A 22780-nucleotide genomic window follows, 5' to 3' on the forward strand; every position below is an offset into this window, starting at 1 on the left:
CACCGCATGAGCCTCCACTCTTTGTCTTTTACCGGAGCCGGATACGGATGTGGAGCCCCCACCACCAATGGTAGACGCCTCTCCCGCATCGGTTGAAGATACGCCCACATTGGATGCTTCCTCGTTAGTAGGCATAGGAGTTGGTGCCGATAAGCCACTTCCTCCTCCTCTTGTGGATCCCCCTCTCATCTTGGTGAAGATCTCCTCCGCAATGTTTTGAGGGATCTCCTTGCATGGAGCAACTTGCCCCCCCGTCTTGGAAAGTTGTTGGAGAAGCCGAGTTGCACCACTTGTATAGCTCTTCCCACAATACTTGCATGTCCAATGGTGGGAGTTGGACTTCTTTGTGTCCCTCTCCACATGGATCACATGCAAATTGAAGGCCTCGTGCTTCTCACAAGTCATGGTGCCGATGACAGATAAAGAGGCCTGAGAGAGAGAGAGAGAGAGAGAGAGAGAGAGAGAGTCTCGACTCTTGAAACTTGAGTCTTGAAAGTTGAAAGGGAGAGAGACTCGAGAGACAAGAGGATTGGGGTAAATTTGAAAGAGCAAGAGTGAGAGAGAGGGGATGGGAGATGAGAATGGCAAATGCTTTGATAGGGTGTGGGATAGAGGGGATGGGAGATGAGATTTGAGAATGGCAAATGCTTCGATAGGGTGTAGGAAAGAGGGGATGGGAGGTGAGATTCAAGAATGACAAATCACAAGTCCATTCAAGGTGAAGATCCAAGAGAGGAAGATGAGAATGGTAAGTGCTTGCTAAATTGGTGCGGAAGCATGGAGGAGAGGAGTACCTTTTGTATAGATGAGAGAAGGGTCAAAGTTCAAATAGTCAAAGAGGGGTCAACGGTCAAAGAGAGGATTGCCAGTTGGAAGGAATCCAAAGAGGGTTTTTTTTTTGGGGGGGGGGGGGGGGGGGGGGGGAGGGGAGGGGGAGGGCATGGTTGGAAAAGGGGGTGGGATGAGGTATCCAAGGCTTCCCACCCCCCCCCCCAAAAAGTGCCACGTAGGCAGGTGAAACGCACAGGAGTAAAGGCGGGGGCGCAGGAAATGCCGAATGCAAGATCGAGGACGCGCAAACTAGGTGCCCTAAATAGGCCCAAAAAAACGTACGAATTCATACGGATACATACAGTACGAATCGTACCGTATGGACAGTACTGTACGGAGGCAACTATGACCCACGCCCAGCCCACCACCTTCCATTTCACACATGAGCTAGCCAACTTTTACAGTCACCACATCTTTAGTAGTCTCACCTAGTTCGAGCAAACTGCTCCCCTGGGGACACTCACCTCCCAAACTCCATCCAACACTTCGCTGCCCTCCAGAGCTTCCTATACTCATACGCACTATGGCACTCGACCTAGGACCATGCCCCAGAATTGATGGTATAGTGATGAGCACAAGGAGCTATCGGACCTAGAGAGGGCTAGGGCATATTAAAAGACAGAGGTCCGCAGGCAAATGAGGACCCTCAATTGCTATAAACGTCAACTATACAAGGAGGCATAGTACTAGAAATTATACCACATATTAATGAGCAGAGATGTGGCCATAACATGATGGAAATTGTGGGAGCCACACCTCCCCACACCCATTGGGAACCCAGAGACATGGCACTCCTATGCAGAGAGCCGATATGATGTACTGCACCAGCCATTGATTCCAAGCCTTGCCCTGCCACATGTAGCTCCTTCACAAATGATATGGTGAGAAGGGTGATAGAGCACCTACAGCATGGATGATCGATGGATCACACAGGGTGAGCACTTCATTTATACAATGGACATTTCGGCCCCTCTCCTTGCTTTCGTGTTTGATATGAGTAAAATCACTTATTATTGAGTAGAGATGTGGCCACAACATGATGCAAATTGTGGGAGCCACACCTCCCCACACCCATCGGGGACCCAGAGACATGGCACTCCTATGCAGAAAGTCGATATGATGTACCACACCAAATGTTAATTCCAAGCCTTACCCTACCACATGCAGCTCCTTCACAAATGATATGGTGGGGAGGGTGATAGAGCACCCAGAGCATGGATGATCGATGGATCACATAGGGTGAGCACTTCATTTATGCAATGGACATTTCGGCCCCTCTCCTTGCTTTTGTGTTTGGTGTGAGTAAACAATGCACACTACTGTGCCTATCCACAAGTTTGGAGATCTCCTAGATCCAAGTAATTACGAAACTAATTACGAAACACTAATGGAGGCAAATTTGAATGCCTATACAAAGAGAGGAGTGTAAGCGCGGGGAAGAACATGAGAATGACAATACTTTGAACTTAACCAACTCGATCAATTATTACCATGAAAATTGAGAGAGAGGGAGAGAGAGACAGAGAGAAAGAAAATAAAGAAAGAAAGATATATTAACGTCTACATAAGGCCAATGTGGACTATGAGACAAAATCCAGAGTACATCCATGTTTAATGTCATCTCATCAGCAAGGTAAAGATAACATTACAAATAAGTGGTGGCCTATGAAACAATACTGAAAATATACTGAAAATAACTATACGATGGGACTATACTAGGGTTGAACCAAGTGTAGTGTTGTTTCATCGATAGAAAAGAAAAGGAAAGGAAAGGAGAACCAGATCTGATAGAGCCATGTACAAAAGTGTGGTGGAGCCAATGGGCTGTAGTTGATCTCGAGATCTGCACATGATCTCAGCTATGATGCGGTCCCTAGCTCCTTCACTGATATGCCTGGTGGTGAGTCTTCGGTGTCTCGTGATAATGGCTCTAATCCGACTGTGGTGTGGCCTCCTCGGATGTGGTCTTGGTAGATGGGGTCGTCATGCTCGATGAAGGGAAATGGCTCTATCCAATGTGACTCCACGGTGTGGCCTGTAAGGTGTCTGGCAGGGTGGCTCTGTCTCTGCTAGGCTGGTAGTATCAGTAGGGTCGGCTCTATAGAAGAAGTCTGTCATTGCTCTTTGTGTGTGTCCTTCTAGATGAGCTGGCCTCTTGTCTCGCAGTAGTGCAGTTCGGCGCCTCTCGAGCTCCAGGAGGAAAAGACCTAGGCATCTCTGGTCCTCATACTCCATGACGCGATGAAGAGGCCCAAATCCATCACGGAAGAGGCAGTGGTACCATCCTCGTATGTCGTAGTATACTGTGCATCTGCATATGTAGTGCTCCTCCGTCTCAGGCTCTTGACCACAAAGCTGGCAAATCCTATCCTTTGCTAGGGTATTTGTCCATTTGCCTGTCTCCATCTGAAGCCTATGTGAGGAGGTGCGAATCTGTCCGATAGCAACCCATACGCTTCGGGAGAGATGGGTGTCCATATATGCTGGCCGAATAGTGAAACCATCATCGGAGAGACACAAGAAATGACTCTTGTAGAACTCCATCCTCGATCCTAGAGGGAGTGGTGGATGGATCCATGTCCTTGCTGTCTTAATCCTCAAGATATCAGCTCTGATCCCCTGGTTCAGCTCTGATTAGCCGAGAGAAAGTATAGGGCAATCAATGCTATAGTCCAAAGGTGGAAGACGGTCAATATCCAAACCATGTAGGCTCATCCAAATAGCCATCTGTGAAAACCAACAGTTCTTCTCGCCTTCTGCTTGCCAGTTGTCTAGATGAGGTTAGTGCCAATCTAGAGTATCTATGGCACGGAAGTTCCCCTAGTCTATGCCAAAAGGTCACTGCCCTGAAGAGTGCCTCGGTAACTATAGGTGTTGCCCCTAGCTCTGCTCTGAAAATGGGATGTGGGGTGGAGGGCTTATTCCTAATCATGTGTGCTATCATCATGATCAATGGCCTTTCCATGCTATCCCAACCATCATAATAATCCCTCTCTACTCCAATATGATCAATGAGTGGGCTAAGATGCATGTGGTACAAACTGCAACCCCATACCTCTACTCCATATAGTAATGTAGGTGTGACTAGGGTGTCAAACAACCAGAGTTTGGTGCGGGGCTGCTGGAACTGCATGTGAGCACATTGACTCTTGAGTGCCTCTAGTGCTGCATATCCACGCGCCAGACATACCTCTGATGCCCCTCTCAACGAAAAACGTGGGCCAGAGAAGGTGACTCCCAAATAGACATATTCCCTCACATGCTCCAATATGTCTCTCCCAAATGTGAACTGGTACATAGATCTAGTCACCCATGTTGCCGAAGTATTGAAAACCATGGTTTTGGTCTTCCCAAGGTTCACTGTGAGGTCTTTATCTCTACAGAAGATGTGCAAAGCGTCTAGATGGCACTGCAATCCCTCCGGTGAATCTGAAATGAGAACAATATCATATGCATACAATAATATTGGTATCAGCAACCTTGCCAGGCTGACTTTAGCTCCTCCTCCTCCTCGTTCTATGTAATCAGACACTTCATCTATATATAGACCAAACAATGTGGGTGAAAGTGGACATCCTTGTTTCACTCCTATGTTATTGTCAATCCTCTCTGATAGCCCCCCAGGTGCTCGTACATGACCTATCACTGCCTCATATAATGCATAGACACCCCATTGTATACCCTCTCGTACTCCAATGTCCTACAATCTCTGCATGATGCGTGTACGAGGCACTGTATCAAAAGCTTTGCGAAAGTCTACAAAGCAACAATAGATCCTCTTGTCTCGGGCTCTCTATCCTCCTCAATAATGGCTTTAAGTGTGAGAATATGGTCCAGCGAGGTATATCCTCATCTGGAACCTGCCTGTCCTTGTGCTCTCTTGCCTTGCATTTCAGCCCACTCACTGAGTTCATGCTCCAATATAGATCCATATATCTTGGCCAAAGTATGACCGATCATGATAGTCCTGTAGTTGCTAGGAATCAGGGGATCACCACTTTTAAATAGCGGGATTATAGTATTGTCTGACCAACTCATAGGGAAACCTTCACATACTGCTCTATTGAACATATGTGCTAATATGGGTGCTAATATGTCACAACCATGTGAGAAATGTTCTGCTACTAGTCCATCCTCATCCTGTGCCCTCCCATTTTGTAATCTATAAATTGCATCCCTAACCATTTTCCATGTGAAGAAAGACCACTGTGTTGGCCTACAAGCTTGTGGGGGCTGCATAGGTGGCTGTCCTGGCAGGTCATACAGCTATTTCCCATAGTCAAGCCAAGCATCTGGTGATGTAATCTGTATGGGGGACTGTCTTTCATGAAACATCTTCCATGCGCTCTTGCTATTCTGCCCCAAAAATAGCTGATATATCTCTGCTTTTGCTTTCGCTAAGTAGTCTCGTTTCTTCCTCCGCACAAGGCGTTTGAAGAACGCCTTTGCGTTTGAAGAACGCCTTTGCTTGGCGATGTGTTTGAGTGCCTAGCTCCACTTCTCTTTGTAAGCGAGCTCGGGTGACTCTACACTTATCATCATACCAGCTATTTTGGGGAGCAGTAGATCATGTGGGTCTACATCGGGGCAAGGTGTGTGGGAATGCATACATGGTTGATTCATGTATGGCATTTGCTAAATCCCTTGTACATTCTTCCAACGATCTACTCAAGTCCAGTGTATGTAAACTGGTCTGCAGAGAACCACTATAGATATGTGAGGTGTCTTCTGTAAAGTAGTATTTGGGATGTCTAGGGAGGCATGGTGTTTCATGTTTCATGTGTACACAAGAGAGCATGAATGTCAAAATAGCATGATCTGCTACTATGCCAATTGGTCTCTTAGATATCTTAAAGTTTTGGATGTCTGGTATCAATGCTGGTGAGTCCATCAAGTAGTCCACAGTACTTGCCCCTCCTTTGTGATTCCAGCATGTCAAATTGTCAGATCCTGGCCATTGTTGCAGACCATTAAAGATGGCTAGTCTATGTACACTTCCCAAATTCAATAGGTGTGTCCCATAGGTACTCACTTCTTTATCCTGGGCTCTCCTGCGTAGGCCTATTTCATCTATGTCGATCTCTTTGAACATGGCATTATCATGCATAAAAAAGTCCCTCTGTCTATCTCCAGTACGTGCATTGAAATCTCCTACTAATAATATGTCCCCAATGCTAGCATATCTCATGATATCCTCAGAAAGTACATCAAAGGGAGATCCATCTCGTGTGGCATAGGTAGAATTTGCAAGAGGGAAGTAGCATATTGCGATGATTATATCCCGTGGTCTTCCTGCATGTATCCTAATCCATAAATATTGTGCATCATCATCTCTTTTCATTACTTGCACTATCCCTTTGAGGTCTTCCAAGTATAGTATGGCCACACCTCCAGAACCCCTAGTGCTTCCTGGTTTTCTAGCCACTGGACGAAATGCACTTTCCCACTTGTATCCCCGCACATCTGATAGTTGGTTACCTTTACATTGGTGTGTTTCTGTGTACAATGCTATATCTATGTTTCAGAAGCTATCTTCAAAGTAACCAGTATCCAAGCGTAGGGCTCCATTACAATTCCATATTGACATCTGAAGTGTCTCATAGGCCTCGTACCGTCATGAAGTCCTTTTATCACTGATGATGACTTGTCCATCCCTATAAATAGCCCACTTTCCCTCTTTGCTACCCTCCAATACCTTGGGCATGTGTTCTCTGCGATGCGCTATTTGTGCTGGGGTAAGGTCCTCATCCAAATAGATCTTCTCACCCTTGAGGGCTCTCCTCTTGGAGAGGAAGGCCTTTTTTTTCTCTATGTCCCCAAAGCGAAGAATTAGAGCCTTGGACTTAGAGTCCTCTTTCCCCACTCTCCAAGTACTGACGATAGGTACGTCTGAAGCCCCAATTTTGTTAGCAAGTGTCTTAGCATCTTCCTGTGGGCTACTCTTCTCCTCCCATCCTACTACCCATACGTGTAAAACCCTAGCCCATCTCCTAGCCTCTTCTTCCAAGGTAGCATTCATTACTTCAGTCTTGTTCACGGATGTTACCTTATTCTTTTTTACTACCTCAATCCATGGGTTGGCTTCTTCTATTTGCTTCTGTGTTGTCTTTGCCACTTCTATCCATGAGTGAACCTCCCTTTCACATGCCTTCAAAGCCTCTTTCTCTTTTTGTAGTTCTTCTTGCACATTTATTTCTTTTTTCTTAAATGTATTCAATTCTTTCCCTAGTTCTAAGATTTCAGATTTGTAGGCATCTACCACTTTCAGCATTTCAGTTTTCAGCATATGCATTTAGGACAGCATTTGTGCTTGTAAGTCATTCTTAATCTTTATCAGCATGTCTTGCATTTCTGCCCTCTGATTTACTATCAGTTTGGCTTTGACCTGCTCTGGTATTTCTTTCTCCAATTCTTGTCTCATAATTTGTAGTTCAGAGCGAATCATGAGATGAATTTCTTCGAATTTCATTTCATTCATGGTGTGTGAGGTCTTTTCATGCCTATCAGATGCTGGAGAGACCGCGGACCCTATGGCCATACGTCTTGTACTATGTGTTCTTAGAAGGGGTGCTGAACATTGCTTCCATTGACGGTTGTGTTAGTTATTGATTAGATTCGTCTCCCAAATATTCATTTTCCACGGTTTGATGCTTGCATTTGTCTACATTATCCATCTCTCACACACTGTGTACAAAGCCACTCAGCTTGTACTTTGTACTGTCAAAATCAGAGCAAATTCTTGTGATTCTTGCAAATTTCTAGGGTTTCCCTAAACCCTCACTAAATTTTTGCAAGCCTAGTAATCTTTTACGAGAGAGAGAGAGAGAGAGAGAGAGAGAGAGAGAGAGAGAGAGAGAGAGGAGTCCACACCATGTTGAGAGGGGAACCGGTCCCTCCCCCTTGACAGGAATTTATTGAAACAAAACCACAGGCACCAAGTGCTTGAACCATATACAAAAAAGATGATTTGCTACAATTTTGAAAATTAGGGTTTTGAAACCGTAATTTTTGCAATCTCTGAGCGGCAAGTTGATTCTCTTCTTTAGGGCTTGGATTAGATGAAGCTAAATAGAAAGTGCTTCTTGGATGAGAGAGAGATAGGAGAGTACAAAGCATGCGGCTGAAATTTCAGCATGAGAGCTTGTTTCAAATGAAGAGAGAGACCTTCCATATATAGGTGTAGGGCTTAGGTGCTCAAAAGTGGAAAGTAGAGGCTACAAATGACAAGTGTTTGCTGAAAATGACGAGTGTAGGGACACTTGTCTCTTCAAAATGGCACATGTCCTCTTCTAGATGCCACATGTCACTTTTATAGAGAAAGAAGCTTTTAAACCTTCTACTCTAAACATCTCTCAAACGGTTAAGAATTTAAGATAGCTACTGAAGACAAAATTGTTCCTTGCGAAATTCTAGAACCTTTGACGCGAATAAAATTTCCATTTGAGCAACTTTCAAAAATAGTAACATCCTAAATTTTAGAAGTTGCTAAATTTAGCTTCTAGAAAGCTTCATTATATAGGTTCACTGGTTCATAGTTTGTTTATTCGATCATAAGCATTTAGTTTCACATTCTGAAACCACTTATTATATGGGCTATTAGTCATTGTGACTATTTGAGTGAAAGTCTTAGTCATCTGAGCTTTTTGGTCAATCCAACCGCTCGACTAAACTTTTAATTTCTCTTAGGCATCTCATCAATGACAACCCAAGTATAATTATAATAGGGTGTTCTGGCCATTGGTCACCCTTAAATACAAAGATAAACATTCAATTATATTTTGAAACACTTAAATAATGCAAATCGCCTTTTAAAATACACGAGTGCCAAATTAAATTGAAATCATTGAGCCAATATGTATTGGTAACAATTGATATCATCTAGTTTCATTTTCTAGAACCACTAATTATATGGGCTTCTAGTTAATGTGACTATCTGAGTGTAGAAGTCTTAGTCATCTGAGCTTTGTGGTCAATCTGACCGCTCAACTAAACTTTTGATTTCTCTTGGGCATCTCATCAATGATAACCCAAGTATAATTATAGGGCGTTCTAGCCATTGGCCACCCTTAAATAGAAAGATAAACATTTAATCATATTTTGAAACACTTAAATAATACAAAACATCTTTTAAAGTACATGAGCATCAAATTAATTTGGAATCATTGAGCCAATATGTCTTGGTAACAATTGATATACAAAAGGTTTGTTACATCCCTTCCTCTTGAAATCCTTCTTTTCCTCAAGATGTTGGTTGAAGTAATTTTGATCCTACAACTTCTTCATAAACTACAAGTATTTCTAAATAGTCTTTAAAATACTCTTCTAGCATCCATTTAGAATCTAAATAAGAGTAATTTTTATCTACTTCAAGTGGATCCTCTATTACACGTTTCAATGGTGGAGGTCCTATATAAGGCTTCGAAAGATAGATAAGACAAGCATTATGAATTCTCCAATGCTCTGAAAGTTTTTTTTTTTTTTTTGCAAGTAAAATGTGGCTGATTATATTACTCAAAAAGCTGATTACAACAGAGTGCTCATGCTCAACAGACTAGCTAGAGCTGAAGCAAAGCCACCAGTACATCATGTATACAAGCCTTTCAAGGTGGTCTAGGGGGGATGGGGGCAAGAAGCCATGGAGGGGGGGGGGGGGGGGGGGGTATATCGCCAAATGGGGCTGCCTACCTGCATCATAAAGAACAGACCCTGGCCACCCCAGGTACGCATGAAGTGACCACGGAGCTCTTGATGAGCCCTGGATTCGCCTTGCACCTAATCCCATCGGCAGCGGAGGGAGTGGATGATGGAGGTCCAGAGCACCTGGCATCACACCTTCCAAATATGCCATTCAATAAGACTCCCTATGATCTCCCATACCTCGAAGCGGTCTGCTGTGGGCTCCAGTACCTGGCGGATGGGTAGAGCCTCTAGAATGACCATTGCGCATGACCCTGCCTCGATTATGAATATCGTGTCCTGCATCCCGGCCTTATACAAAAGGTGACGGCCCTGGCTGACTGCCTGCCAACAGAAAGCTCCCCATGAGATACACCCAAGGCTAGGCGCTATACGTCGAAGGATACGACATGCTCCTCTCCACACGAGTTGCGCCTCCTCACAAGACCAAAGGCAGTGCTTTGGGGTTTCCAAAGGCTGCTGTGTGTAGCGCTTACAACCTCCCTCCTTTTGCATCTAGGCAAGCCAGCTTCCCACTGCCAAGCCTCCATGTGCCACCAGCCATAAAAAATATGACACCCTCCTCGGCCTCCAGCTATGCCATAGGCGGCGCCAGAAGGTCCGTCAAAAGGGCTCCGTGATGCTGTGCTCCGCCCAGTGCTTGCTGCGTGACGGCACCCAGTCCATATCCTTCTGCATCAGTACATGTCTGCCAATCCTGGCAGTGTAGAGGAGAGAGCACTCCAGCGGGACCTTGCAGCCACACAGAGATTATTGCAGGAGGCACCAAGGGATCCCACTCTCCACGCACAGGTGTACGCGCGTGCAGCCATTGCTGGCCTAGAGGACAGCCGCTCGGAGTTCTCTTTCCACACCTCAGTAGCCTTTTGGGCGCGGAAGGGAGACACGAGATGCAGGGAATTCTTCCAAGTGCACCAGCCCCGCACCGCGGGAGAGCAGATACGCAGCCTTCGGGATCAGTATGGGAGGATCCGTTCTAGCCCAGATGAGGTGATGGAGATTGCCACCAACTACTACATGCGCCTTTTTCAGCAGGAGACGACTTCAGCTAGAGGACAGAGATGCAGACCACAGGCATGGAATCACATCCCGTCCCTCGTCACAGAGGAGATGAGACACTCTCTCCTAGTCCCCTTCACAGAGAAGGAACTAGAAAAGGCTTTCCATACACAGGATGGGCAGAAATGCCTAGGGGAGGATGGCCTCCCTAAGACCTTCTTCACTACCTACTGGGAAGTGGTGAAGAATCCCCTACTGAGGGCTTTCCAGGAGATCTTCACCACAGGACATATGCCAAGGAGTCTCTCGGCAGGCCTTATCAGTCTTCTCCCCAAAGGGGGAGACCGGTTGGAGCTATCCCACTAGAGACCGATCACCTTATTGTCAGTGGCCTATAAGGCACTGGCAAAGATGATTGGTAGGCGACTACGCCCCGTGCTTCCATATATCATTCATGACACACAGACAGGCTTTGTCCAGGATAGGAGCATCCTAGACAACGTATTTACCTTCTTTGAGGCGACAGAGTGGGCTCAGCACAGTGGGCAAAAATTGGCAGTGCTACTCTTGGATTTCGAGAAAGCTTATGACAAGGTGGACTAGGATTTCCTAGAGGGCACCATCGTGAAATTGGGATTCCCCCACGCTTGGATTCGTGGGGTCTCCGGCCTGTACAGATCGGCCACTAGCAGGGTTCTCATAGACGGAAGACGAGGGGAGAAGTTTCGGCTGGAGAGGTCGGTTCGATAGGGTTGCCCCCTAGCCCCATACCTATTTCTACTCTTCGCAAAGGCGATGTCTTACTTCCTCAGGTCACGTGTGAGCGGATTACGCGGCCTTCGACTTCCAGTGAGAGAGGAGACTGAGTTGTTAGACTCAGAGTACGCAGATGATACAGGTCTTTACTTAGAGGACGATGAGTTGATGCTAGAAAGAGTGAGACTGGCTCTTGACATGTTCTGCTTTGCAGCGGGAGCGAAAATCAACTGGCAAAAGTCGGTTGGTTTCCGCATAGACCCAGACTCCAGCACGGAGTGGGGCGTCCACCTGGGATTTAGATGGGTGAGCAGAGGACAGACCGTCCGATGCCTAGGATTCCAAGTGGGACTCGACATCACTCCTGCCCAGCAGTTTCTTCCTGTCCTTGATTCTATTCGGAGGAAACTAACTTACTGGAGCACGGTTCGCCTCTCACTAGTCGGTCGAGCCCTGGTGGTTAACCAGGTCCTGCTAGCGACGGCCTGGTACATCGCCTCGTGTTGGTGCTTCTTCTCATCGTGCGTAGGGCAGCTTCACCGCCTAGTGCGGAATTTTCTTTGGTCTGGGTCTAATGGCTCCAGGGACTCCAGGGCAAAGGTGGCGTGGGCGACCATCATACGACATAGATCAGAGGGAGGGCTTGCATTAGAGTATGGCCCTCTTGGGCAAGCTAGTTGTTCGAGGTCTCACACCAGGCGGGCAGACCTGGAAGGTCTTACTGCAGGAGGGCCTTCAGGATTGTAAACTGAGGCTTGGCTGTGATTGAAGGCCGTCCCTGAGATGGATCTTCACGTCAGCCTAGATCACCCCCCCAGATCACCTTTCCTTCGCAGCCTACTCCGCGTGTGGCAAGGCCTCCATAAGGCCCTAATCCAGAGCCCCCCAGGTTGCCAAGAGGAAATAGACCGTTAGCCGGTGATCTGGAACCTCCAAGTCAAAGATCGGGAAGGGGCACAGATAGGTGAGCACCCCCACATCCAGTGGGCTGGGTGGGAGGCCGGCTCGGCTCGTTCCATCAGGACGTGGCGGGAGGTGTACAGGATGGCGGACGAGGAGGCGCTGCAGTGAGTATCAGGTTGCCCGAGAGGAGTGGAGTTGAGGAGAAGAGAGATAGACGCAGCAATACCTTTGGAGTGGCTTGCCCCCCGATACGAGAGCCGATAGAGCCCGGGGAGGTATGGACAGCTAGGTTTTCACCAGCAGGCATCCCCCTTCAAGTAGCAAGTAGAGTGGATGGCGCCCCGCAGGGGAATTTCTTCGCCGTTCAGGAGGGAAGACATTTGGCCCTTGACAGAGGGCAGCAGGATGAGGGGATTGCCACCCTTTCGTGGAGGAGGATTCGGGTGGTGGGTCTTTAGGGGAAGACTTGGCGACTGGACCCCTATGTCTTCTGGAAGGAGCTCAGGGAGTGGCGCCTTTGGATTTGGGAGGGCAGACCACTTGATGAGCTGGAGTGGGATCCAAGAGAGTGGCGGCCTCTACGGTCGCCAAAAAGCCACCCAGGTTCCTCCTTCCAGCACTTCTGCCTGGCCTGTATGGCTGCCTCTTGGCAGATTCTGCTTGACTCGGCTAGGACCTCTGCAACCTCCTCTGCTATCCGATCCCTCCTGTCCCACTCTCTGGTCCAAATCTGCTCTATTTGTCTCGTCACCTCCTCCCTCCTATAGATCAAGTCAGGGATCCGACAGGATTGTGTGCCTGCCAATTGCTCAATCTGGCCTCCACGAAAGCCTCCCCACTCTCCCACATAAAACCTGTCCAACCGCTCCAGTAGGACTCCACCTAGCTGCCTGTATCCCCAAGAGAAGTCCAACGACCTCTCCCTCCTGTGGAAGGCAGGGTCTTTCTAGGCATCACGTGCTCCCACTGCAAGTAAAAAGACCTCCCATGCCTCCTGCTCCTCTCCAGCCATGCCCTGGTAGTTTCTGCCTTTGCCTTGCTGGTCCTCCAAGGCCTCCAGGTTGTTGAAATCTCCTCCAACAATCTAGGAGTCCACCTCTGGAAGTCCAGCTGCGATCTCTACCCAGAACCTGCTGCGTGCCCTAACCTCCGTAGGGGTAGAGACATTGAGGACTCCAATACACGAGTCTCCAATATCCAATTTGATCCATAGAACCCTTCTTGCCACTATCGTCCTATGGTCTCGTATACAGGTGGTGAGATTCGGGCTAATAGAGGTGCATACGCCTCCACTCCTGCCGTGGATACTATGGCGTGCTCCCAGTAAGTGTGCAAGCTGCCCGGAAGTACCTTCCCAACCCGCTGAGCCTGGGTGTGGGTGAGCTTGTGCTCCTGCAGAAGCAAGATGTCGATCCATTCGGCAAGGGCAGGCTGCAACTCCTGCCGAACAATCAACTTCCTGTAACCACGTGCCCCACTGTAGTGGAGACTATTCACATTCCAGGATGCAAGATGTAAGCTCATGGGGAAACTTGTGACTGACCGAACAGGCATCTGTTCGGTGTGGATGCTGCTGATGAGGAGGAGAGACTGTGAGGCATGCAAGTGCGCTTTGCCACCGGTCTAGATGGTGAACTCCAATCCCCCATGGTGGCCCTCGACTAGACCATAGGGGTGATAGATGCTCCAGGTGGTACTATCAATGCATCTATCAGCCATGCTGAGAATCGCGACTCTGTACGCTAGTAGAAACGGGCCGCCTATGCCGGGGGCCACTCGATCACGTTCCTCGGAACTCTCCACTGTGGAGGGGCTCAAAAGATAATGCTCAAGTGTGGGACCTCGGCACCAGCCCACTAGTTGATGTCTATCATGCAACCTGGCCACTGTTGTGCAAACAGTGCTAATTCTTCCTCTCCCATCCACTGGGAGATGTGATCCGCCACCTGACTCTTCAACTCCTTAATCTGTGTAGTCGTCCAATCCCCTGAGTGAGAGGATTGAAGAAAAAAGGCGTAGTTTGGTCCATCCGGTGGTGCTAGTAGATGGACCTTGCCTCTACTTGACTTATGAACCACGAAGATCCCCACCTCTAGAGGTAGTGGGAACTCTTTGCACTCCGCAACTCGCAGGTAGAACCATGGACCACTGCAGAAGAACTCTTGTGGCAACAGTTGTGCCTGTCTCGGGAAAGTGTGGCGGGCAGCAGGGGCGGATGAGCTGGTGGCTGTGTGGGAGGGGGAAGATTGTTGGTGCGCGGAGAAGGTAGGTGTGTGTAGCTCATCACCTCTTGTGGGAAGAGGGGAGGTGGGTCTGGGGGGGCTCACCTGACCTGGGTGCGGATCAGGGGGGGTGCTCGATAGGGAGGGTGGTTGGGGGGGAAGAGAATCGAGGGATGGTGGGATGGATGGAACTGCATGGCGGGTGTGGGGGGAGGGGGGGGGGGGGGGGGGGGAGGGAGTGAGGGGCCTGTGGGAGCTCAGGCGAGGCAGACTGTGGCACGGGTAGAAAATGTAGGGGGCTGCGGTCCTGTCGAGTGGGGCAGACGGGGGGGGGGGGGGGGGGGAACAGTGGAGTGCTCTGCCGAGAGGGGGTCGCTCGCCCGCCAACACCCTGCTGACGAGGCTAGGTCTGAAGAGCTAGCTGCGCCCCCCCTTGCCGTCTCCCTCTCTGTCGTCTCTGGACCCATGTGAAGCCGTCAGCGTCCACCTGCGGACCTGTGGGCGGAGCCGCCTTGGCTCCGAAACGCGTATAGACTGCTGCCTGATACCCAAAATCGTGGCAGTGTAGGCATTGTCCTGGTTGCCCAATCACAATTACCTGTTGCCTAAAGGAGTGCCCGCCTGCCTCAATCTCTAGGAACTGTGGGATATTCTTGACCTCTTTCACAGCCACCCGTACCTTTTGGACTCCTGCTGCTGTCACTGCATCCGCGAAAGACGCGGGAAGGACAGTGCTGAAGAGCTGCCCAAAGTCTTCCACCAATTGGCGATACTCAATCACTAGGCCGGGGAAAAGAAGAGTGACCGGGTGGCAAAGAAACCTGTTGAGGAGTGCAAACGCCTCCACATAAAGCCACTGTACCAAGGGACCATGTATATGACCCCCTTCGTGGACGCATATGGTAAATTGGCGAGTAACTCGCGAGCTGCGTCTACCGAGTTTAGCCGGACCATAAAGGTCCCTTGGCCCATTAGGACCGCCTCCACGATCTGTGTTGTGCCGATGCGCAGCGTGGAGTGAAGCCAATCCCGAAGTTGGGCCCTGGCTGGGGAATGTCCTACTACCTAACCATAAATCGCTGTTTCCATTAGCTCCAGCTCTTTAGCTCGGACAGCTAAGAGTTGCTCCTCAGAGAGGACTACGGGGCACTCGCTGAGTGCACCGGCGTCTGACCATAGGTTTCCATTGAGCGTCCCTTCTGGGAGAACCTACCTATCACGGTGCTGTGCTACTAGAGGGGGAGTTGGTGCAAGGGGGGAGGGCGTGGGGGGCGGGGGCGGGGGGGGGGGAGGGGGAGGAGGGAAGCAACTAGAGCAGGGGGGAGGGAGTGTCGATTTGACGAAAAGGGGAGGGGGGGGATTTATGTTATCGATGGTGGTGGTGTGATAGACTGATTAAGGGCAAGGCCTCCAGGCAGGCCAGCGCGCAGGGGGCGAAGGGGTGGAGGGGGAAAAGGATAGACAGGGGCGGGGGCAGCAACCAGGGGGGGAAAAAACGGGGGGGGGGGGGGGGGGGGAGGGGGGAGGAGTGGGGGGGGGGGGGGAAGGGAGGGGGGGGGAGAGAGAGAGGAACAGGGCGGGTGTAGGCGGCGCGGAGAAGCCAGGCGGTGGCGATGGGTCCTGGCGATAGCGAGGGGGATGGGGCGCAGGCGATGGCGGTGGCCCTGGCGATGGCGGTGGCCCAAGCGGGGATAATGGTGATGGCAATGAGGCCCAGGAGTGGGCGATGGCGCTGAATCCGCAGATCGCGACGAACAGACGGGGCGGGGGGTAGCGTGCAACGTGACGGGGTTGATCAATAAGAACCTGGCTATTAGCTTGCTCTGAAAGTTGTAACCTGTAACAAACATCATTAATCTTTTCAATGACTTGAAATGGCCCATAATTTCTTGTTGCAAGCTTAGTGACTTGAGATAAAGGCTTGTTAGAGCTTCTTAGATGAGCTTTGCTAGATTTCAACCACTCCAATCTCCTTGTAAAATCAATTGCCTTCAATACTATCTACTACTTTCTTTTGTTTTTCTTAAGATCTTTGGATAGCTCGTCTAATTTGGGCGAAAGCTGTATCCATATCACGCACAAACTCATCAGCATGAAATATCTCCTCCTTGGTTTTGAGAATAGTTAATAAGAGTGGTTTTGCATATATAATCTCAAATGGTACATGAACTGTGTTGTTACAGGTATATTCTACTAAAGGCAAATACTTTTTCCATTGTTGGTTGGCTTCATGGAAATAGCACTTTAGCATATCCAATATTGTGAGATTGGCTATCTCACATTGACTATCTGTTCGAGGATGATAAGAAGAAGAAAATGTAAGCTTTGTACCCAAATTTTCAAAAAGAGCTCACCAAAAGAGACTAGTGGTTCGTGGATCTCTATCACCCATGATGGATTATGGTAACCCATGATACTTGAAGATTTATTAAATAAATACTCTAGCCATATATTAAGACTTGATAGTCTTCTTGATTGGAATAAAATGAGCTTGTTTGCTAAACCTGTCAATAATAGTCCATATGCTATCATTGCCATTTGTTAATTTTGGCAAGCCAAAATAAAATCCATAGCAATGCTTTCCCTTTGGCTTGGAATTGGTAATGGTTGCTAAAGCCCTACAGGCTTTTGGTGATCCAGTTTAATCTTTTGACACACAATACACTCTTTGATAAATTGCTCAATGTCTCGTCGAAGACTTGGCCAAAAGAAATACATTTTAAGTGCCTTGGTTGTGGCCAAAATACCATGATGAGCCATGTAAGGAGCCGCATGACATTCTTCCATTACTTTAGGCTTAAAATCTTTAGTAATGCACAACTTATTCTCCATCAAAAGAAATCCATCTTTGATAACATAAGAGTTTACCCTTTTACCAAGTTGTAAACTTTCCCAAATGATTTTAAAATCTTTATCAGAAGCATACATGTCTCTCATCCTAGTAAAATCTGTATGATGAATCATGGATACTACATGAATTTGAGGTATTCTTGATAGGGCATCAGCTACTTTGTTTTGCTTTCCATGAATATACAATATTTGAAAGTTAAATTGAGCTAAATAATTGGCCCATTAAATATGCTTTTCAAAAATCTTTGGTTGGTTGAGAAAATATCTCAAATTGTCATGGTCCGTATTGATGAGAAATTCTCCACCTAAAAGATAGTATCTTCAAAGTTTTAAAGCTTGAATGATGGCTATTAACTCCTTTTCATAGGTAGTAGTATTCTTTTCTACATTTTGCAACCTCTTGCTTACATAAGCAACTGCATGTCCTTCCTGGTTTAAGACTGCACCAATGCAGTCTCCTGAAGCATCACATTCCACGAAGAAAGGTTTCGACAAATTAGGTATAATTAAAACAGGTTCTTTGCTGATATAGATTTAGAGCTTCAAAAGCTTCCTTTTCTAGTTTGGTCCATCGGAATGCCACTGCTTTCTTGGTTAAATCATGCAACGGTCGAGCAACCACTACAAACCATTGGAGGCTCCCTGCCATCGTGACGCAACGCTGCTCCCGTCTCGACTGTTGACTGCGCCCTCTTCCCCCCTCCGCCCGCGCTAGTCCCCGCCCCCTCCCCCCCCCCCACCAATGCCAGTTCGCTTTCCCCCCCTCCCCTGCGCCTTCTTGCCAGGTCTCTCCCCTCCCGTCAAGCGTACCCCCTGGCCACCTGCCCTGCGCAAACCCAGTCAAACACCTTACGCATCATCCTCTCTAAGGAATAACTCTTAGCCGTCCATGCCACAGAGCTGGAGTTGAAAGAAACAACGGTCTTTGGTCAGGTCGTTGGGCACTCCCTATCGAGGGCCCAGCTGGGGGATTGGTTCCACTCCACGCTGCGCATTGGCACAGCGCAGATTGTGGAGGCAGTCCTCATGGGCTAAGGGATCTTCATGGTTTGACTTACCTCTGCAGATGCAGCTCGTGAGTTAGTGGAGAACTCTCCCTATGCCTCCACGAAAGGGGTTATCTACATGGTTCCCTAGTATAGCGGCTTCACTGTGGAGTCATTTGCGCTCCACAACAGATTTCTTAGACACCCAGTCACTTTACTTTTCCCCGGACTGGTGGTAGAGTACCGCCAATTAGTGGAGGACTCTGGACGACTCTTCGGCACAGTTCTCCCTGTCTTCTTCGAGGATGCAGTGACAGCTGCAGGAGTTCCAAAGGTATGAGTGGCCATGAAAGACACAAAGCGTATCCCAAAGTTCCTGGAGATTGAGGCAGGAGGTCGCTCGTTTAGGCAGCAACTCATTGTGACTGGGCAACCAAGGCAATGTCTGCACTGCCACGACTTTGGGCATCAGGTAGTAGATTGTACGCGCTTCAAAGCCAAGGCGGCTCCGCCGACAGGCCTGCAAGTGGACGCTAACGGCTTCACATGGGTCCAGAGACGACAGAGAGGGCGACAGCAGGGGGGTTTGCAGCCAGCTTCTAGAAATGCCCGGGAGAGGATGGCCTCTCTAAGGCCTTCTTTACTACCTAGTGGGAAGAAGTGAAGAACCCTCTATTGATGGCCTTCCAGGAGATTTTCACTTCACGACAGATGCCAGGGAGTCTTTCGGCAGTCCTTATCAGCCTTCTCCCCAAAGAGGGAGACTGGTTGGAGCTTTCCCAGTGGAGACCGATCACCTTATTGTCAGTGGCCTACAGGGCACTGACAAGGATGATTGGTAGGTGACTACGCCCCGTGCTTCCAAACATCATCCATGGCACACAGACAGGCTTTGTCTAGGATAGGAGCATCCTAGACAATGTTTTCACCTTCTTTGAGGCGACAGATCATTGTACTGGGCCCACTCTGTTGCCTCAAAGGCTTTGTCCCTGAGATGGATCTTCACGTCAGCCTAGATCACCTTTTCTACACAGCTTACTCCGCGTGTAGCAAGGCCTCCGTAAGGCCCTAATCCAGAGCCCCCCAGGCTGCCAGGAGGAGATAGATCGTCAACCGGTGATCTGGAACCCCCACGTCAAAGATCAGGAAGGGGTACACATTGGCGAGCGCCCCCACATCCAGTGGGCTGGTTGGGAGGCCGGCTCGACCCTTACCATCAGGACTTAGTAGGAGGTATACAGGATGGCAAGCAAGGAGTTGCTGCAGCGCATATCAGGCTGCCAGAGAGCAGTGGTGTTGAGGAGAAGGAAGATAGATGCAGCGATACCACTGGAGTGGCTTGCTTCCCCGATAAGAGAGCCAATTGAGCCCAAGGAGGTATGGGCCGCTAGGCTTTCACCAGCAGGCATCCCCCTACAAGTGGCAGGTAGGGTGGGCGGCGCCCCGCAAGAGATTTTCTTCACTGTTCAAGAGGGGAGGCATCTGGCCCTGGACAGAGAGCAATAGGATGAGGGGATAGTACCCTTTCGTGGAGGAGGATTCGGATGGTGGGCCTTCAGGGGAAGACATGGCGACTGGACCCCTATGCTTTCTGAAGGGAGCTCAGGGAGTGGCTATGGCAACTGGACCACTTGATGAGCTGGAGTGGGATCCAGGAGAGTGGCTATGGCCGGCCACTGCGGTCGCCAAGAAGCCATCGAGATTCCTGGAGTACACTACTAGGATTGCCAGACACGTACTAATGCAAGAGGATATGGATTGGGCGCTGTCACGTAGCAGGCACTGAGCGGAGCACAACATCAGGGAGCCTTTCCGACGTACTTTCTGCCACTGCCTATGGGATAGCTGGAGACCGAGAAGAGTATTGTATTTTTTATGGCTGGTGGCACATGGAGGCTTGGCAGTGGGAAGTTGGCTTGCCTAGATGCAGAAGGAGGGAGGTTGTAAGCGCTGCATACAGCAACCTCTGGAAACCCCAAAGCACTGCCTTTGGTCATGTGAGGAGGCGCAGGTCGTGTGGAGAGGAGCATGCCGCATCCTTCAGCGTATGGCACCCAGCCTTGGATGTATCTCATGGGGAGCTTTCTGCTGGCAAGTAGTCAGCCAGGGCCGTCACCTTCTATATGAGGCCGGGATGAAGGACATGATATTCATTTTCAAGGCAGAATCATGTGCAGTGGTCAAATCGGAGGCTCTACCCATCTGCCAGGTACTACAGCCCACAGTAGACCGCTCTTAGGTATGGGAGATCATAGGGAGTCTTACTGGATGGTATATCTAGACGGCGCGGTATCATGAGGCTTTTGGCGAAGAGAAATTTCTGTACAGGCGACCTTAGCAGAGCTCTGGACCTCCATCATCCACTACCTACGCGGCCGATGGGATTAGGTGCAGGGTGAGTCCAGGGCTCATCACGAGCTCCGTTGTCAGTTCATACGCACTTGGGGTGGTCAGGACCTGTTCTTCGTGATGCAGATAGGGAACCCCAGATGGTGATACACCCTCTTCTCCATGGCTTCTTGCCCCTACCTCCCCCAGACCACCTTGAGAGGCTTGTATACATGATGCAATTGTGACTTTGCATCAGCTCCAACTAGTCTGTTGAGCATGAGTACTCCGTTGTAATCAGTTTTTTTGGGTAATATAATCAGCCACATTTCACTTGCAAAAAAAAAAACATAGGGGCAAGACTCATATGTTAGATGTGAAGCTTAAAGGAGAGTCTATCCCAGTTGTTTTTGCTTCTGCAATTAATTTTGTAATGAAAAATCGTATTTCTGTGTACTTGGTTTTTGCAAAGCAAGTTATGAAGTTGACAGTAATGTGTGTGTACTAGATGAAAGTAGGAGGGTTTTCTTGGATAAATTCAGCGACTGTTTCTCAGATTCGTTACCAGGATAGTTACCCCCTGAGAGGCTTGAAGATCATACCATAGATCTTATTCAAAGGACTAGTCCGCCCAATAGGCCACCGTACAGGGTCAGTGCAGCGCAGCAGAAAGAGATTATAACACAGGTCAATGAGCTTTTAGAGAAGGGACTAATTCATCCCAATAGTTCTCCGTTTTGTTCACCTGTGTTGTTAGTTTAGAAAATGAACGGCTCTTGGCGAATGTGTATTGACTACAAAGCCTTGAATAAGAACACGATCAAGAATAGGTTTCCGATTCCGAGGATAGATGATATTCTTGATCGATTACAGGGAGCATAAATGTTTAGCAGGATAGATTTGAAAATTGGATACCATCAGATCAGAATCAGGCCAGAGGATATCCATGAGGCTGCTTTTAGAACGACATTTGGTCTCTATGAATTTTTAGTCATGCCATTTGGATTGACCAATGCTCCTGCTATGTTTAACAGGATGATGGATAGAATTTTCCGCCCTTATCGAAGTTTTGTTGGGCACATTCTTTGATGATATGATTATCTTTTCAAAGAATGAAGAGGAGAATAGAAAACACTTAGTTACAATCTTTAATGAGCTTAAGCATAATAGGTTGCTCATTAATGGCAAGAAGAGTGAATTCTTTTTGGAAGAGATTCACTTCCTTGGGCACATAGTTTCTAAAGATGGTGTGAAGATGGAACCTGCAAAGATAGAAGCAATTGTCTCTTGGCCAGACTTGAAAACCGTTCATGATGTCCATAGTTTCCTTGGCCTATGCTCTTACTACAAAAGATTTGTGGGACACTTTGCAAAGATTGCTTCTCCTTTACATGCGCTTGAAAAGGAGGATGTCAAATGGGAATGGACTGACAAAGAGAAATCAACATTTAGATGTTTAAAAGGGAAAATGACTACAGATCCAGTACTTATTTTGCCAGATGTGTCTAAGCCATTTGTAGTGCAGTGTGATGCATGTGGAAATAGCATTGGTGCTGTATTAATGAAGAATGGCCGAGTTGTGGCATATGAGAGTAGAGTTCTTTCTGTCATTGAAAGGACTTACCAAATCTATGAGAAAAAGTTATTGGCTTTGATCCATGCACTTTCTAGTTGGAAGCACTATTTTCTTGGTGCTGATTTTTTAGTGCAAATGCATCATCAAACACTTAGACACATACTAAATTGTCAGAGAAACACATGCATTGGGCAAATTTCCTATCTATGTTTCATTTTTAGATAGTGCATGTGGAAGGCAAGAAGAATGTAGTTGCAGATGCTTTATCTCGCAAACCACAGGTGTCAGCTATTTCAATTTCTTATCACCATGAATTGGATGATATAAAAGAACAGTATGTTGATGACGAAGATTTCTCTGAAATCTAGGAACAGTTGATCAATGGCCAACATCATGATCATTATGTGTTCAAACAAAGCTTTATCATGATGCATGGAAGACTATGCGTTACAAAACAACTAAGGCCAAAAGTTTTATTAGAAATTCATGTTCCGCCGTATGCAGGACATCGTGGTATTAATGCTACAGTCAAAATGGTAGAGACTTTCTTCTATTGGCCAGCCTTGAGATCTAATGTTGATGCATATGTCAGATCTTGCCTTGAATGCCAAAAGGTCAAATTTGCTAGACAG

The 22780-nt window shown here is 48.0% G+C and overlaps 3 protein-coding genes across 3 annotated transcripts in view; all 3 read right to left on the reverse strand.

The window, feature by feature from the left end:
* Positions 1-22780, reverse strand: part of LOC148036198 (uncharacterized) — a 139523-nt gene that overhangs the window by 14152 nt on the left and 102591 nt on the right. The gene's annotated exons all lie outside the window — the stretch shown is intronic.
* LOC148036199 (uncharacterized) lies at positions 2582-4479 on the reverse strand. The gene is made up of 3 exons (XM_087679101.1): positions 3870-4479; positions 3620-3821; positions 2582-3201 (listed from the first exon to the last, which is right to left on the reverse strand). Exons 1-3 carry the CDS (start codon positions 4166-4168, stop codon positions 2815-2817), a joined length of 888 nt encoding a protein of 295 aa, XP_087535227.1. The 5' UTR covers positions 4169-4479; the 3' UTR covers positions 2582-2814.
* On the reverse strand, positions 6264-7102 carry LOC148036200 (uncharacterized). Its single transcript, XM_087678802.1, has one exon. It carries the CDS (start codon positions 7100-7102, stop codon positions 6446-6448), a length of 657 nt encoding a protein of 218 aa, XP_087534928.1. The 3' UTR covers positions 6264-6445.

This window comes from Lygodium microphyllum, chromosome 5 (assembly GCF_053477565.2).
Source record: "Lygodium microphyllum isolate KBCC chromosome 5, Lygodium_microphyllum_v1.1.10, whole genome shotgun sequence".
Taxonomy (NCBI): domain Eukaryota; kingdom Viridiplantae; phylum Streptophyta; class Polypodiopsida; order Schizaeales; family Lygodiaceae; genus Lygodium; species Lygodium microphyllum.